Genomic DNA, 16535 nt, shown 5'->3' with positions numbered 1-16535 from the left:
TATATATATATATATATATATATATATATATATATACTGTATATATAATTCTGTAAATGTAAAATCAAAAATCTAAAGTAAATCAAAGAAAAGAGGATGTTTTAGTTTATATTTAAGCAGTAATTGGGTCAAATGATGTACTTGTTTGTGCTCCTCCTGATGGCTGTACTGTGTCGTGATTGGATGGAGGAGGAGGGGCTATCTTTCCTCCTGGAGGTGGAGGGAGGAGCCCCAAGCCTCCTGAGCTCTGCGGGCGGGGCTTGTCCCTCTTTTTACCTTGCTAAATACAAAAAAACATTTCTCTAATTTAACACAAACTCATGTTTACTTATGATATGAGGGCATGAAAAAATCACTGTATATTCTATTTTTTATCTAATTCCAAAAGTAGTTTTCAGCTGTTTTGCATTTTAGTTTAGTTTTACCCCGATATTCAGTGTGATGGTCTGTCCCTCTTTGAAGCCTAGATCCAGTTTGGGTCCTGAGTCTGCAGCCTGAGAACTTTTGATCTCATTCTCCTGTTTCACCCACCTTACAGAAAGAGAGAAGGAAATATTAAGAAAAAAAAATCAAAAACTGTACACAAAAGATAAAGGTTCATTATTGGCACTGGTAGTTCCATGATGCACCTTTAACATTCATAGAAACTTTCCATTCCACAAAAGTTTCTTTATCCACCTTTCGACTGACTCATACTGGAACAATGCTTTACATTTCTAGTCAAATTAACGTATTTTCCGAGCTAATAAAATAACGTTAAACCTATGAAAATGGTTTCACTTTACATTTACAGTGTCACAGTGACTGATTTTTGCAGTAATTCACCTGTCAAACTTTAATGAGAGGGTAGATGACATGAAGCGACCCGAGGTTAGCTGCATTGAAAACAAATTGAGGGCACATTTCCTACATACACTCGGGGGACTTTGTCCACAAAATGATAAGAGCACACATTATTTTATTATTTTACACACAGTATTTTAACTTAGATGCTGCAAGCCATGCTTGTTTTCTCTTGTCAGCGTTTGACATAGAATGCAACGCATACAGCATCGGACACGGACAGATTTGCTGGTACACAAAAGAAGTACTTTACAGGAATTCCTTACGTTTATTACTGTTACTGTGGCAGCCAACAACAGCACAGCTTAACCCTGTGCACATTTTTATATTTAGTTACACTGCAAAAGTTTCAGTTTAATTAATTCAGTCCATCGTTTTTCCCCGTTTTAACATGGATTTCTATGGAGACCGGAACACGACAGCATCCAAATGGAAGTTAGAATCCATCATGGCGGTGCTCATTGGTTACTCAGTAAAAGGTGGATAGTGGACAAATGTTTTTGAGATTTTTCAAATGTTCTTCAGACTAAGAAAACATTGTTCTGTTAAGAACTGTTCACTGAAAGGTTCTTTGTGGAACCAAAAATGGTTCTTCTATGGCATCATTGCAAAAAAAAAAACCTTTTGGAACCTTTTTTAAAGTGTGTACATACTAGCATTGCTTATTACGCCCCAAAAGAAACTAAAAACATCCATCTGCATCCAAGATGTCACTACAAATACAAAAGCATTTCCAGTCATAAACAATCACATGATTTTTGATGGAAACTTACTTGAAATGATCCTGCAGTGCTACATTGAAGTCAAAAGAATCACCTCTGTCTCCAAACCCAACACCAATGAATGCACTCCGACCTAAAATACAGGCAGCAAGGATAATGCATGTCTAAACCGTAATATAGAAGTGAAGTATAACTTATTTGCGAGACATTCCATTATGACAGGGCATGCAAAATAAGGTCAGTTTAAAGATGATACACTAACCATTGTCATCCTGTATTCGGAGAACAAAATAGCGGCTGGAATCGCTGACTGTCTCCACTGCAATGCCAGGGAATTCCTCTACAGGCGCTTGAGCAAACAGCTCACCTGAGAACAATGATTTAAAAAGGGGACAATTAAGAGCTTCTTTTGCTGCTCAAATGTCTTTGAGAGTCATCCAATCAAATATTCAGGTCATTTTTTTTTGTTTGGATCAATATGCAGATTTCTAACCTGAGACTTTGTCCTCCAATTTGATATAAGCCACCTTCCCCTTTGCTGTTATGCGCATACGGCCGGTCCAGTCAGGAGTGTCTAACTTCCAGTCAGCCGCCCTGCCATTATCACAGCAGAAATGTAATTTCAAGTCCATCAAATTAAGTGTTTTTCACAACTGTAGATGTGTTTTTTTTTTAATGGAAAGATTTTTTTGGATGAGATTAACAACGAAAATAATAAATAATTTTCTGGTGTAGACAAACATTCGGATACATCACAGCAATGAGTAAAAAAAAGTGATTGTCACTAAAATAATACTGAATATGAATTATCACCCTACCTGTTTTCTAAATGCATGTTATTGATCTTTCTGTTGATCCAGGTTTCTTTTTTTTCCTTCTGATCTTGTACTTTCTAATTAAAATGTCTGGAAAGGGGTTAAATGTCTTCTGTTCAGATCTTCTTGTTATTTTCTGGTCATCTTCTGGTCTTCTGACCAGAAGACAGTGGCATTTAACACCTTTCCACAGTTTATGGCAAATCCAGCAGTATTATTGCAATTTTCAGAACTATTACAAGCTTTCAAGCTCCTCATGAAGGAATACAACTGGGATTTCTCCTCTAAAATGTGTGCCAGTGAATTATCACATTCTCTGCGGGCAAGAGTTTTTAGGGCTAATTATACACTATATAAACTGGACCACATATACGACCCTGAAAACACACGTCACATAAACACAATAACATATTATATATAAACAGAATAATGCAAATGATAAATGCTCTATGCACTTCAATGGCATGAAATAATTCCTAAGTGTAATAAAATTTTCATTTGCTTATTCTAGACCACTTCCTATTAAGGTTGAGTCGTGAGCTCGTAGACAAACACACCAAGTATCTGACATCACATGATGTTTTTCTTTCTATCAGCAGAACTGTATGATAAACCAATGACAATACACTGTCTCTGCGCCACGATGCGCATAATAATAAAAATGCTATAATTGCAGTATAGTGCTGATACAACCAAGACAAAATGGTATTCCAACATTATTTACAGAACAGACACCTGCCATGGGCTGAGGCCCGCATATCCTTTAATTTACCTGTATCCGCGATTCGACGCCCGCGGCGGGATGCGGTAAACATTGACATCTGGTTTCACGCACAGAATCGACTCGTATTCCACCTCGGACGCCATCTTGAACTGATTTCAGTGGATGTGAGCAATATTTCTGTCTTCATCCGATTTGTTATTGCGGGCCAGCCGCTTCCACAGGCACTGGAGCGTCAGTGACGTCAGTGATGCCTCAGGCACGAGCTTGAGAATCACGCGTCATCAGATCTGAGGGTGTATGGATCGACTCATTGTTATGGAAACCGGGCTCAGTGCATTCGCAACCATGATGTTGGGATTAGCGGATTTGTCCAGAGATTGTCTTTTCGTCGCCTGTTCGTGTCCACTTGGAATTTCAATAGACCAAGTAGAAGATTTGACGAACTCTTTAAATTCATAATTTATATATTATTTGTTTATTGTCTATTATTTATTTGCTAAGGGCTTAAATGCAAAAAAAAATTTAAAAAATCCGGCAGGTTTGTTTACAATTGTGGGTCTTGGTTTCAACGTAAACCACAAAGCCACGCCCATCCTAAATATTCTCTATCCAGCGGATAAGTGTGTTACACGCATTGCAAACCGTCACTCCCATCTCATGAATATTCAGTAAAAGGTTTGTGTTCGTTTTTTGACAGGTAGCCGTAAACGGAAGCGGAAATTTCCGCTAGACTCTGGAAAAGCCTTTCAGCTTCTCTCCCATTCATTCTCCCAAAAGGTTGGTATATTTAAAAAATAATAATATATATATATATTTTTTATTTTTTTTTGCATCCATCAGTCAGAAAATTTGTCCTCGAGCTGACGTAAGAAGGGATGTTCTATGTAAACCTTTAGCTAAGGCGCAATGTATAATCATGCATTATTATCCTCGTTTTTAAGGCGATGGCTCTTCATTCACCAAACCAAAATCAGCTTTTGCAGGTCTTGCAGACTTGTATGATGCGACATTATCGCAGTTTATTGTATATGACAGCGCACTAGTGCTGTATTTTCGTGTCTGGTATAGTGATTGTCATCATATGATGCTTTTAAGCACACATAACCTGATAGGTGTTTGGTGTCTGCAGCATTGGTAATATGTCTATCTGCCCTACTGCTAAATCAATCAATCAGCATTTGGATCACAGAGCATTTGGCAAATATTAACAGCGCAGGCTGGATTTGCTTCTGAAAATAGCATAAAATCAAGCATTATTTTGATGGCAGGATGATGCTGTTTGAAAAGTTGTTGATGTTGCTGTTACAAAAGTCTTCTATAGCTATTACAAATTTAAAATGCTGTTGTAAATACCAGAGAGTAGCATATAAATAATATATAGAATCAGAATCAGAAAGAGCTTTATTGCCAAGTATGTTTGCACATACAAGGAATTTGTTTTGGTGACAGAAGCTTCCAGTACACAGAGACAACAATAACACAGATACAAAAAAAAAAAACATATGTGAATAAAATATACATATTTGTATATATAAACAAAAATATACAAAATTGTATGTACAGGTGTGCTATGTAGATTAAATGGAATAGAATATGATGTAGGGTAGTGTCAAATGAATATAAGTGGTATTGCACATATATATTTATATATTTATACAAAGGTTGACAGATATTCATTTTTGGGTGAACTCTTTCTTTAAAACAGCAGCTAGTTACAGAGTTTGTCCTCGTGTTTATGATTTATAGGCCATAAAGTCCGCATAGGGAAAAGCTGATGGACTGAAGTGACTGTCAGCAATTTGAGCAATTCAGTCAACAACCATTCCTACATCCTTTATTATAAAATATTATATTAAAGATACAAATGACAAAATCATAACGCAAAATTACTAAAAATGTAACTAAAATTTAAAAAAAAGCGGATAATCTTAAAAAAAAAAAGCAATTCAGTCAACAACCATTCCTACATCCTTTATTTATCAGGTAAGTGGAGCAAAAAAAATGACATTGCATATCCTTTTAAATTTGTTTGCTTGTGTGTTTCATTAATAACATATCCATAATAGCAGATGTATATCATAAGTTCTGATCAGGGTTTTTATAGTTAACTAAAAAGAAAAATATATTTAAAAAAAAAAAATAAATTTATATTAATAAATACTATAATAGTATAATTATCCTATTATTATTGGATAAATATTATCTGACTGCTCTGACATACCTTCTATTATAAATTGATTAATACCAGAAACGATAGTGCTGGATGCCATATTATAAAGGCTCTGTTTCCTAGTTATCAAAGTTATCAAACAATGATTCTGTTATGCGATATAAAAGAAGCAGTTTTTAGGATCATATGTGTCATAGAATATAATGTGCAAGTTTTTCAAAAATGGCTTTCTTAAAAAGGTCTAGGACAAAACGGCCATCATGACTCACTCAATGCTGCGACGACAACTGAAAAATCTTGTTCAGAACTTCTCTGAGGCAGAGGTCAAGGTGAGTTCCACTTGCCTTTTTATCACAGAGTTTATTCTCAGTCTTTTATCATCTCCCTTAAGTCGACCCTGTTCAAGTTTCAAGGTGAGACTACTGCATTACTTTTGTCACTTATATTTATCAGATTTAATTAGTCATATGCTGCCTATTGTGCTTTTAAAACTAGTATATAAAGCAGTATTTCCATGTTGGATATGTTGTGTAGGTTCGAGAAGCGACTTCTAATGACCCCTGGGGGCCATCGAGCTCCCAGATGGCTGACATCTCGGATCTAACCTACAATGTGGTGGCCTGTAACGAGATTTTGGGCATGCTCTGGAAGCGTCTCAATGATGACAAGAATTGGAGGCACGTGTACAAGGTGAGTGAAGGAGAGAACTGAAGAGAACAGTCTCCAGGTTTAAGGAACCAGATTCTCTGCTTGCTTGCCTGCTCAGACTGATTGAATATTTATAGCAAGTGATCGTTTATGTGACTATCGTGCAGCTGATCATGTTACCTGATCAGTGGCTGGCTTTTTCCTGTCAGCACAGCAGGACCGTTGTTGCTGCCACTGCAGTGTTTGATTATGTGCAGGCAGGATTTTCCATTCAGCTTCACTGCCATGATGTTTCTTCCTCTGTTATGTACTTATGGCTGTTGTTGTAGTATTGAGAGAGAAAGATGTAGAAAGAGAGATTGAGTTACACTTTATATTTAATCATGTTTGCTAGTCAAACATCCCATAGAATTACTTGGTCCAAAACACCCTAGTAACACCCTTTAATATGTATTATTTTCATTATTATTAGTAGTAGTAGTAGTAGTAGTACTTAAAACAACAATAATAATAAAACACCCTTTAAACAATGTAAGTGGTAAAATAGTATTACCAGGCCAGTAAGATTTACATTTAAATTGATCAAAAGTCACAGTAAAGAATTTAAAATGTAGTAAAAATTCTGTTCTTTAAAACTTTCTATTCAAATGTATCATGGTTTCTTGAGCAGCAAATCATCATATTACAATGATTTCTGAAGAATAATGTGAAACTGAAGACTGGCTTCTGAAAATTCAGCTTTGCCATCACAGGAATAAATAAAATTTTAAGATATATTAAAATAGAAAACAGTTATTTTAAAGTGTAGTAATATTTCACACTATTAGTTTTTGATCAGCCTTTTTCAGCATAAGAGATTTCCCTCAAAAACTTACTGACCCCAAACTTGTATGTATTAAGGATTGTCAAAACACCTGACGGATCATGTTTTCTCTTTTCTTCTTCTACAGTCTTTAACACTTCTTGAATATCTGTTGAAAACGGGGTCTGAGCGCATCCCTCAACAGAGTGTGGAGAACATTCACATTTTCAAAGCCCTAACAGAATACAGCTTCACAGACAAGGATGGAAAGGACCAGGTACTGCAAAATATTCGATTTTTTTTTTACACCCATTACATTAATAATAGAGGAGAAAGGTCTGAAAGCTTGCCACTAATGGATTTACACTTTGTAGGGGGTGAATGTGAGAGAAAAGGCTAAGATAGTGTTGGTGCTGATTGAGGATGAGGAAAAGCGGAAAGAGGAGAGAGATTTTGCTATGAAGACAAAAGACAAGCTGACAAAGGCTCCCAGTGGTAAGGCTCACGAACCAAGAGCAATACAGAAAACATGCATGGAGCATTTGTTTACAACTTATTTTGCATGTTAAATATAATTAAAGAGACAGTGCACCCTAAAATGAAAATTCTTTCATGATTTACTCAAGGTTGTCAAGACTGTTCCATATAATGTAAGTGGGTAGAAAGTTGGAAACTGTCCACTTTTGAAGTGGAAACCTCCAAAAAGGACATAAGAAGCACCAAGAAAGTGACACACACAAATTGTTACCAGAACACATAAACAAGTTAAATCTACTATATTAACCACCCACTTCTGTTGTATTTCTTTTTGAACCTTCTAATTTAGAAAGTCTGTAGGCCTGTTATAGTGTTTTGGTCTCTTTATTTGTTTTACACGCATTCACATTTGTAACATAGAAATTCTAAATATATACACTACCATTCAAAAGTTTTTGGTTTAGTTTTATTTAGTGTTTTAAAGTCTCTTGTGCTCTTATTATTTGATTAAAACTTATATTATGAAATAATTGGTGTTTTCTATTTGAATATATTTGAGAATGTAATTTATAAAAAAAAAAGAAAAAAAAAGTGACATGACTTGGCCAAGTATGATGCTCGGAATACTCTGAATATCCCACAAATCATTTTTATAATTTTTTTTTTTTTTCAGGATTCTTTGAAAAGAAATTAGTTTGAAAGTATTTTGTAACATCAAAAATGTCTTTGTTTTAAAAAAATTATTTTCAACATTTTTAATTTCACACCACACACTTTTGAATGGTAGTGTTTTTTTGTTCTTTTTTTTTTATTTATGATTAAATTTTTTTTCTCTCATATTTTATCTCAGCGTCCTCCGCTACAGGACCAGATAAAGAAAAAGCAGAGATCCCGCCGTATACAGGGCTGCCTTCCCTGGACAACATCCCATCTGTGGCTGACCTGACCGCCGCCATGGCCAAGAAGAAGGAGGAGCAGAAACGTCTGGAGGCCGAGAGGAAAGAGGCAGAGAGATGGGTGAGAGAGATGGAAACTTCATTAGAGTCATGTTGAGTATGATCACATTATCTGACTATTAACTATTATCAGACTGTCCAAGCTGATATAATGGAAATTTGTGGATTCAGGCTAAGGAGGGTGACACCGAGCCAGATCTTTGGGAAAAAGCAGCGACAGCAGAGCCTCCATCCAACTCAGACCCCTGGGGAGCCCCATCTGATGCATCCAACGAATCCGTCCCTGCTACCAATGACCCTTGGGGGCCACCGTCTGATGATTCAAAGGAATCCAGTCTAGCTACCAATGATCCTTGGGGTGAATCTGCTGATGGGACAAACGGATCTGCACCTGCATCCAGTGATCCATGGGGACGATCTGCCAGTGCCAAGAATGATTCTCCACCTGCTTCCAGTGATCCTTGTGGAGGATCTACGAATGTAGAGAAAAGTTCTCCATCTGCTGCGAGGGACCCATGGGGCGACTCTGCTGGATTTTCAGAGGATAAAGCCCCATCAACAAACGATCCTTGGGGTGCTCCAGCTGAAATGGCAAAAGACTCTGATGCAGCAGTGTCAGATCCTTGGGGGGCACCTGCGGATAGTATACAGAATTCAGCACCTGCAACCTCTGACCCCTGGGGGGCGCCGTTAGAAGCATCATCAGCTACATCTGATCCATTTGGTGATGGTTCAAAAGCAGATAATGACCATTGGGGCACAGCAGGTAAGAGAGTGACTGGACTGAAGAACCAGAGAGGTACAACACACCTCAGTGTCCTCTAATAATTAGTTTTTTTATTGTCTGACTGAGAATTACTTCAAAATTTAGTGAATTTAAACCATCGCGCTAAAGTTTGGGGTCAGTAAGATTTTTTTTTTAAATAAATGTATACTTTTATTCAAGAAGAACACATTAAATTGGGCAAAATTGTTACAAAATATTTATTTCAAATTAATGTTGTTCTGTTGATCTTTCTATTTATCAAAGAATCCTGAAAATAAAACTATCATGGTTTCCACAAAAATATTAAGCAGCACAACTGTTTTTAACATTTGATAATGTAATTCTTGAGAACCAAATCAGCATATTAGACATATCATGTGACACTGAAGACTGGAGTAATGATGCTGAAAATTCAGCTTTGCCATCACAGGAATAAATTACTTTTCAAAATACATTAAAATCAATTACAGATATTTTGAATTGTATTAATATTTCACAATATTAAAAATTTTTACACTATTTTTGATTAAAATAATTAATAATAATAATAATAATGCAGCCTTGGTGAGCATAAGAGACTTCTTTTAAAAACATTATAAAATCTTACAGACCACAAACTTTTGAATGGTAGTGTAAATGTAGATTACAACATGAATGAAACAGTATTTTGAGAAGCCGTTGTTGTATGTCAAAAAATGTTTTTTTTCAAAAAAATCTAATCATTGTATTACTTACTCCCAGCATCTTCACCCCCTGCTGCGACTGACCCCTGGGGTGCCCCATCAGCTCCAACTGATTACCTTTTCGGTAATGGAGGCAGACCAGATCCTTGGGGTGGTTCCTCTGAGAATGGTACTTTTGGAACAGGTTTCTTTTTCTGTTTGTTTCTGCAGTCTCAAATCTTATTTTTCATGGTCAATTTTGAACTAAAATCTCAAAATCTCAAGCTGCCATCTAATCTACTTGCTGAGATTTTACAAAGTCTGCAATGTTCAAGTAGTTGAATCTGTTGAAGAAGTTGTTTGATACACTTTTAAACAAGATGCCTTTCTATGTTTAAAATTCCTCTTTTGAGTTCTATCCAATTTCAGATTTTACATCACTGAATATCTAGCACTAAAAAAAAAGAACAAACTGTTGTTGTGATTAACTTTCATCTCATTTTGTTCTTAACATTTTGTTCTTTACAGCGGTTATTTTAAAATAAAAATCTTTTGTAACATTATAAATGTCTTTACTGTCACTTTTAATACATTTATTGCATCCTTGCCGAATAAAAGTATTCAATTATTAGAAAAAATCTTACTGACTCCAAACCTAACAAGGTAATGTATAATATAAAAAATAAAATTAAAAACTGTTTTTCCAAAAGCAAGGCTCATTTAAACGGCTTTCTCTTGTTTCAATAGCACAAGGTCATTTAGATTTTTGCCTTACATTTTTTTTTCTATCAATAGGTGACACTGCTACAAACACTGCTGATGAGACTAAAAAGCCAGCGTCCTTCCTCGGAGAAGGTGCTTCATTGGTGGACTTGGACTCTCTTATGTCAGTCAAGCCCAAACCTAAACAGCCCCCTCTCAACGCCATCCCCACACAAAAAGCCCCGGGTAAGGAGGGCTGAGAGAGAAAGAGAGAGACATTGACAATAAGAGCAACTGAGAAAGAGAGAGAGAGAGAGAGAGAGACATTGTATAGTAGCTGTTTATTTTTGAGTGTTTGTGACGCAGTATTTTTCAAGCCTAGAGTTCATATAGTCATGTGGAACATAACCTGTACGTAGTTGATGTAGATCCCATCTCAACCTTCTTTATCCCTGCTTCTATATGCTATCCACGTCCTTTCTCCCTCCCTCCCCATCACCCACCATCCCTTTTTGTTTGGACTTTCAACTTTCCCAGGTTTTTTGTCAGCCGCAGGCATGACCAGGCCATTGGGCGGCAGCATATCCAATGCAGGCGGTTCTACTGCACAGCCTTCAAACCCAAATTATTTTGGTTTTAACTCCATGACACCCTGTTCCAATGGCCTGTCCCTAAACACAGCCTTCGGGGTGCCTGTCGCCCATATGGCATCTCCAACTCAGAATACAAGCCATTCAGTTTTGACTATGTCCAACATGGGCTTTTCCATGGCTAGCCCTAGAATGGTACAACCCAGCACTGCAGGTACTCTTATTGGTGAGTTATCTCCTGTGTCCCTCACAGGAACAGTTACCCCACAAGCTCCAGTTCTTCAGCAACCTCCATTGGTTTGGGGCACTGGAACTGGGGCTGCTGGGAAAGGAAATAAAATTGTTTGAGTTCTCCATCCAGCATCCATTCATCTCTAGCCTTCTCCTTTCCCCACCTCCTTCATCGATCCTAGTTGATTATGTGTGTATAAGTGTGTGCAAATATTTAAATATTAATGAGCAACAGTATACTGTAAGTATATAAAACAATATACTTTCTGTTTTGGGGAAAAAAGGCATGCATACTCCGGTCTTTCCAACATAATGGACTGAGAGATTAAAGCAGGAATTTTGTATGTTCACTCATTGATGTTTTAGAATCATAAAGTTTTAGGAATCTGTCATATCTACTGGAATAGTCTGCCAGTGAGCAGATTTTGGCTATACAGTGCCATTCAAAAGATTGGGGTCAGTAATTTTTTTATGCATTTAATTGATCAAGTGACAGTAAACACTTTTACATCAATACAAAAGATTCTGTTTTAAATAAATATTAATGTATTAAGTATTAATAATATTATAAGTAAGTAGTAATATTAAGTATTCTATTCCATTTAAAATAATGCTGTTCTTTTGAACTTCCTATTCAAAGAATCCTGGGAAAAAATGTGTTATGGAACACAACTGTTTTCAACATTGATTATAAGAAGAAATGTTAATATTTCTTATTTCCTTCATTTCTTATAAGAAATATTTATCAATAAATGCAGCCTTGGTGAGCATAAGAGACTTCTTTCAAAAATGTCATTAAAAAATCTTACTGAACCCAAACAGATCTTTCAATAGTTGTGTATTAAAAAAATCAGAGTTTATTCCCAAACCTACCCCAAAATAACCAAGGAAGGCACCAAGTAAGAGACCTAGACAGTTTTCGTAAGCATCATTCTCTATAACACACAGAATTACGCATATTGGAAAATCTAAATGTGGCTTGTAGTGACTTATGATGAGAGACATTCCAGTCATAAACATTTTTAATGCATTAGTTAGTTGTCATATGAATGCGATGGATCAAATATTTGAGGGTCCTAATACTTGACCATATCACTTTTTAAAACATTTGTTGATTGATTGATTGATTTTATTGTTGTTTGTTTGTTTGAGTATGTTGTTTGGCTTGGAATGGATCTGTTCTCTGGTCAATATCAAAACAAATCTGCTAAAATCAGCAAGTGACGATCATGCACAATGTTTGTTGGGAATTGTTTATCGCAGTAAATTAACAATATGAGAGGATTGATGAAGAGAAGGGTAAAACTTGAATACTGATATAAAGAAAATTCTTGTTCTTTCTGTATAAAATGGTTTATTAAGATGCATATTCATCATACATTTATTTGTATTAGTGTAGTATTTATTTATTTATTTCAGACTGTTGTTTTGGTCCTGATATTCATTCTGTCAGAATTATACTGTTATTCTGTCAATGAAGAAGGTATTGGAAGATAAGCAAAAGCATCATAATTAGATGAAATTCAAAAATTTATGAAGAAAGCATACTTTTCCATATTGACTACAATTATAGGTTACAGTTTTATTTTTTATTACGGATTTATTTATTTATTTAACTAGCTATGGTAAACCTGTGGTGTTACCTGTGAAAGTGCACAATTCAAGAATAAAGTGACAAGATCATTGAAAAGTATATCCTTCAATCTAGTGACTTAATTATATATGTTATGGCAGGTTCCATAACAAATATTTCTGAAAACCTTGAGGAAGAGCCCGAGTTATGCCATTGCACTACCGTGTTTTAAACACCAGGGGAATCATTACATTAACGGAAAGTGCTGGAATATATGTCCAGACTCATCAGAGCATGTGAGCGGAGCGGAGCGTGAGCGGAGCGGTAATATTTCCTTAAGAGCGCAGAGCGCCTTTCTGAAGATTCCGCTCCGCTCGCTCAATACGCTCAGCGCCACTCGCTCAACCCAGAATGCCGTTTGGTGATTTGCTTGTTCGAGATCGAGAATCTGTAGAGATCGAGAATAGTAGAGCAGTTATGGAGTTCAGATATTGTTTCAGTAGAAACGAATTGTTAATTCAAATTATATTCGGAGCTCTGTAGTTATTAAATAATCTCAGTTAAACTGTAGACCTAAGCTAACACACAGCTGTATATAGGCCTACATACAGAACTACAGAGTACAGAAGATATTAGCCTACACCACTTAGGCCTATTAAAATATTATTTAAAAAAAAACTGACCCGGACCAATAGGTAGTCCTACAGAATGTAGGCTAGATATAGGCAGCAGTAATTTATAATCTAATATAATGCACGCAAATTTGTTCTTTACAGAACGGAGCGGGATCTGAGCGGGAATTGGTTTACGGCGAGCGTGAGCGGAATATTAACGGAGCGCTTGCTTGGGCGGTTAGAGCGACTGAGTGGAGCGCACGTCCATAGAGCGGAAAACGTAGCTTCGCTCACATGCTCTGAGACTCACCACTGTTCATAAAGATGCAAAGGCTCACGGCTAAAGTTTCAGAAAAAAAGCACAATATAATAGGATGTTTGGTAGTTTGTTGTTTTTTTTTAGCAATTGCTCAATTATTCAGAGCAAATTCCTGCAGGCACACTGCATTAGTGTGATGTCATTTATTAGCACTAACCTGCAACAACTGGGTCAACAGCGCATTATTTTAATCATTAGGCTACTATATCCCTTAACTCATGAAAAAGAAAGCATTTCTAGGTTGTATTTAAATTGCTTAGTTTAGGATGCAGACCAGGACAATACTATGTACTCTGTAAAGCTCCTAAGGTTATAGAAAGGACAAAATACATGTGCTTAGGAGGACTTGACACTGTGTACATCTAAAGAGAACCATTTTATTCAACAGCCTCACATGGAGGAGATGAATGTAGGCGAAGGGAAAGAGAGATTTAAATGGAAGCATCGAAAGAGGCAGAATCGAAGGAACAGATGGACTTGGGCGGATTAAGTGAAATCTGGGTGGGGTTGTCATAAACATTCACTCGAGGTTGAGAATGAATAAAAGAAAATACACAGTGAGAGAGAGTGAGGTTATAAAAGTGAAACAGAGGTGAAGTGTCTTTACGGCTGAAGGTGGGTTGCATTTCTTTTTTCTGTCTATGTAATATTTTTTGATAATGCATAAAATACTTTTTTAGAAAATGTAATACCAATTTGACCGTTTTTATGTGTGTCCATTTTGCCTTACTTTTTAACAATTAAAAAAACAATTTAATAGAAGTGCCATATATGCACCACATATATCTCTGCAAATACGGTGACGTAATGCTATTTTTTTCTTATGTGATCATACTTATTTAAACATAGATCTGTGTGTCTGTTTCTTTTAAAAATTCTGTTCCAAATATATATATATATTTTGAATTCACCATGTGTCCAAGTAAATATTTAATTGAAAAAATATATATACAATGTTGACATATATAATGTTGTAATAATGTGAATAATAAATTGGTATTTAAATTATAATATTTAAATTATTATTGCATTTATAGATCAGACACAAAGATCTACATTTAAATCTACTTCATAATACTTAATCTGTCTTGATAATATGGTTTGTTGCTCAGGTGTCTGGGGGCTCTGGACGGACCAGGAGAGACAGATGTACCTTTCTCCCAAAGATTAACAGAGATCATGAAGGATTACAAAGAAATGGATGTTGGTGATTAAGACATGGAATAAGTACAAAACTCAGAAAATTTTAATCTCTCCAAGAAAGAGACCAGGTGAGAGATGGGCAAAATCAAAAAGAAGAACAAGGTTGTTCTTGATGGACTGCATGACTTAAGACCAATTTCATCTCTGTGCTGAACTAAAGAACATACATCTGAGAGACACCTCTGAATATTCAGCATGAACATTTGTGATCGTCAGCCTCATCTCCATTGACTTTGAGGACGTATTGGCCACATTTGTTGGTCGTAGACCAAGGAAACATGTTTAACACATTCTGAGCCATTTCTGCATTTCACCAACTACATTTTTATATGGAAACCTAAGGTATCGGCAAGTGTATTTTCACATGCTCACATCTGTCTAATTTCCTTTAAATCCTCTGCTCATCATCTCACTTCCACTGACCTTTAATTCTGCCTTTGCATCTTCAATTTCTATTTGTTTCCGCACATTTAAACTCCTCCTATCTGACTTTTGACATTGAATGGTTGCTTCAATCATTAGGCTTAGTAATCTTACTTCCCTACACAACTGCCCACATATTGATCGCTGTTTCCTTTCCCTTGCCACATCTTTAATCAAATTCTAACTTTACTTTCATCTGTAAGTGGATATGCATACAAAGCTTCTTTCTTTGTACCTGAATGTTGTCTTTTCTTTGTTAATTGCAGTATCAGGTCCTGTCTGTATCATTCCACCATGTTGGAGCATTTGTCCCGCAGGAATCGGTCATTGCTGTCTCTCTCGCTGACCTCTCTGGCCCTAGCGCTCTCCGTTTTGGCCTTCTGTACCTCATACTGGTGTGAAGGCACACACAAAGTGGTCAAACCTCTCTGTCTGTCGCCTGTCAAAATGAAGAACTGCGGACAGAACAACAGCCAGCCTTATACAACTGGTAAGGAGTGTAACTACACTCTTAAAAATAAAGATTACATAAGGAGGGTTTCACAGCAAAACCATAGAACCATCATTTTTGGTTCCCCAAAGAACCTTTCAGTAAACAGTTCTTAAATAAAAAATTGTTTCTTAGTGTTATTAATATGTTAATTATCTAAAGAATCCTTTTCCACTATAAAGAACTTTTGTACAATGGAAAGTGTCCATGGAAGCATATAAAGAACATTTCTTTTTAAGAATGTACACTGTAAAACAATTTCATCCCAACTTTAAATGTAACTGTTGCATTCGTCTGTAGAATCAGTTGTTGTGTCTGTGTTAAATGCAGTGGTGGAAAGAGTACTGAAAATTTTTACTTAAGTACAAGTACTGTTACATTGATGAAATAATACTCAATTACAAGTAAAAGTACTACAAAAAAACAGTACTCAAGTAAAAGTACAAAGTACTCCTCTCAAAAACTACTCCGAGTACTAGTTACTCTTTAGTCTGCAATATTTAATGAATTACCAAAAAGTATTAATTCATATCAAAGATCTATGTGGATAATCGGAATATTGAATGAAGGGCGGGGTTTTATTGTGGTGCACCTCCTCTCCACCTCTTGCTCATAGCAGATTCACGGTTGGATAGGAGTGGTTTAGAATATCTGCTTGTTACGTCTGACATCACGCTTCACCGCTTCTGGGTCCTAACACTCTGCCAGACGCCCCCCAAAAAACAACAAACTGCATATACAGGTGCATCTCAATAAATTAGAATGTCGTGGAAAAGTTAATTTATTTCAGTAATTCAACTCAAAT

The 16535-nt window shown here is 36.2% G+C and overlaps 3 protein-coding genes across 5 annotated transcripts in view; 2 read left to right on the top strand and 1 right to left on the bottom strand.

Moving 5' to 3' along the window:
- LOC107656614 (adaptin ear-binding coat-associated protein 1-like) overlaps positions 1-3369 on the bottom strand; it is a 6105-nt gene extending 2736 nt beyond the window's left edge. The window contains exons 1-6 of the mRNA XM_016444520.1: positions 3153-3369; positions 2059-2159; positions 1828-1932; positions 1617-1698; positions 426-531; positions 142-280 (exon numbers count right to left, since the gene is read on the bottom strand). Coding sequence (XP_016300006.1) covers positions 142-280; positions 426-531; positions 1617-1698; positions 1828-1932; positions 2059-2159; positions 3153-3247 — 628 coding nt within the window. The 5' untranslated portion in view covers positions 3248-3369. The remainder of the gene's footprint in view (positions 1-141; positions 281-425; positions 532-1616; positions 1699-1827; positions 1933-2058; positions 2160-3152) is intronic.
- A 442-nt stretch (positions 3370-3811) lies between these two features.
- On the top strand, positions 3812-11573 carry LOC107656612 (epsin-1-like). Of its 3 annotated transcripts, XM_016444517.1 has the most exons (12): positions 3812-3881; positions 4851-4933; positions 5072-5087; positions 5514-5603; positions 5809-5964; positions 6873-7001; positions 7099-7219; positions 8052-8218; positions 8329-8923; positions 9665-9775; positions 10381-10533; positions 10825-11573. In XM_016444517.1, exons 4-12 carry the CDS (start codon positions 5535-5537, stop codon positions 11223-11225), a joined length of 1902 nt encoding a protein of 633 aa, XP_016300003.1. In that variant the 5' UTR covers positions 3812-3881; positions 4851-4933; positions 5072-5087; positions 5514-5534; the 3' UTR covers positions 11226-11573. The 3 variants fall into 3 exon arrangements, with proteins under 3 accessions (XP_016300003.1, XP_016300004.1, XP_016300005.1); XM_016444518.1 differs by lacking the exons at positions 3812-3881; positions 4851-4933 and having other exon boundaries at positions 5045-5087; XM_016444519.1 differs by lacking the exons at positions 3812-3881; positions 4851-4933 and having other exon boundaries at positions 5051-5087; positions 5520-5603.
- A 2387-nt stretch (positions 11574-13960) lies between these two features.
- Positions 13961-16535, top strand: part of LOC107656584 (germ cell-specific gene 1-like protein) — a 9180-nt gene continuing 6605 nt past the window's right edge. The window contains exons 1-3 of the mRNA XM_016444475.1: positions 13961-14229; positions 14727-15159; positions 15507-15730. Of these exons, the coding sequence (XP_016299961.1) occupies positions 15535-15730 (196 nt within the window). The 5' untranslated portion in view covers positions 13961-14229; positions 14727-15159; positions 15507-15534. The remainder of the gene's footprint in view (positions 14230-14726; positions 15160-15506; positions 15731-16535) is intronic.

The sequence above is a fragment of the Sinocyclocheilus anshuiensis genome, unplaced genomic scaffold (genome assembly GCF_001515605.1).
Source record: "Sinocyclocheilus anshuiensis isolate Anshui unplaced genomic scaffold, SAMN03320099.WGS_v1.1 scaffold1393, whole genome shotgun sequence".
In the NCBI taxonomy this organism is placed as follows: domain Eukaryota; kingdom Metazoa; phylum Chordata; class Actinopteri; order Cypriniformes; family Cyprinidae; genus Sinocyclocheilus; species Sinocyclocheilus anshuiensis.
Note: the sequence above shows the minus strand (reverse complement) of the source record. Positions and strands in the feature narration are given on the sequence as shown.

Excerpts from the sequence above, each read along its gene's own strand:
- LOC107656612 (XM_016444517.1), top strand. The coding sequence starts at position 5,535 with ATGACTCACTCAATGCTGCGACGACAACTGAAAAATCTTGTTCAGAAC. Across the intron at positions 7,220-8,051 it reads GCTGACAAAGGCTCCCAGTG|CGTCCTCCGCTACAGGACCA; the intron begins GTAAGGCTCACG and ends ATTTTATCTCAG. Across the intron at positions 9,776-10,380 it reads GGGTGGTTCCTCTGAGAATG|GTGACACTGCTACAAACACT; the intron begins GTACTTTTGGAA and ends TTCTATCAATAG.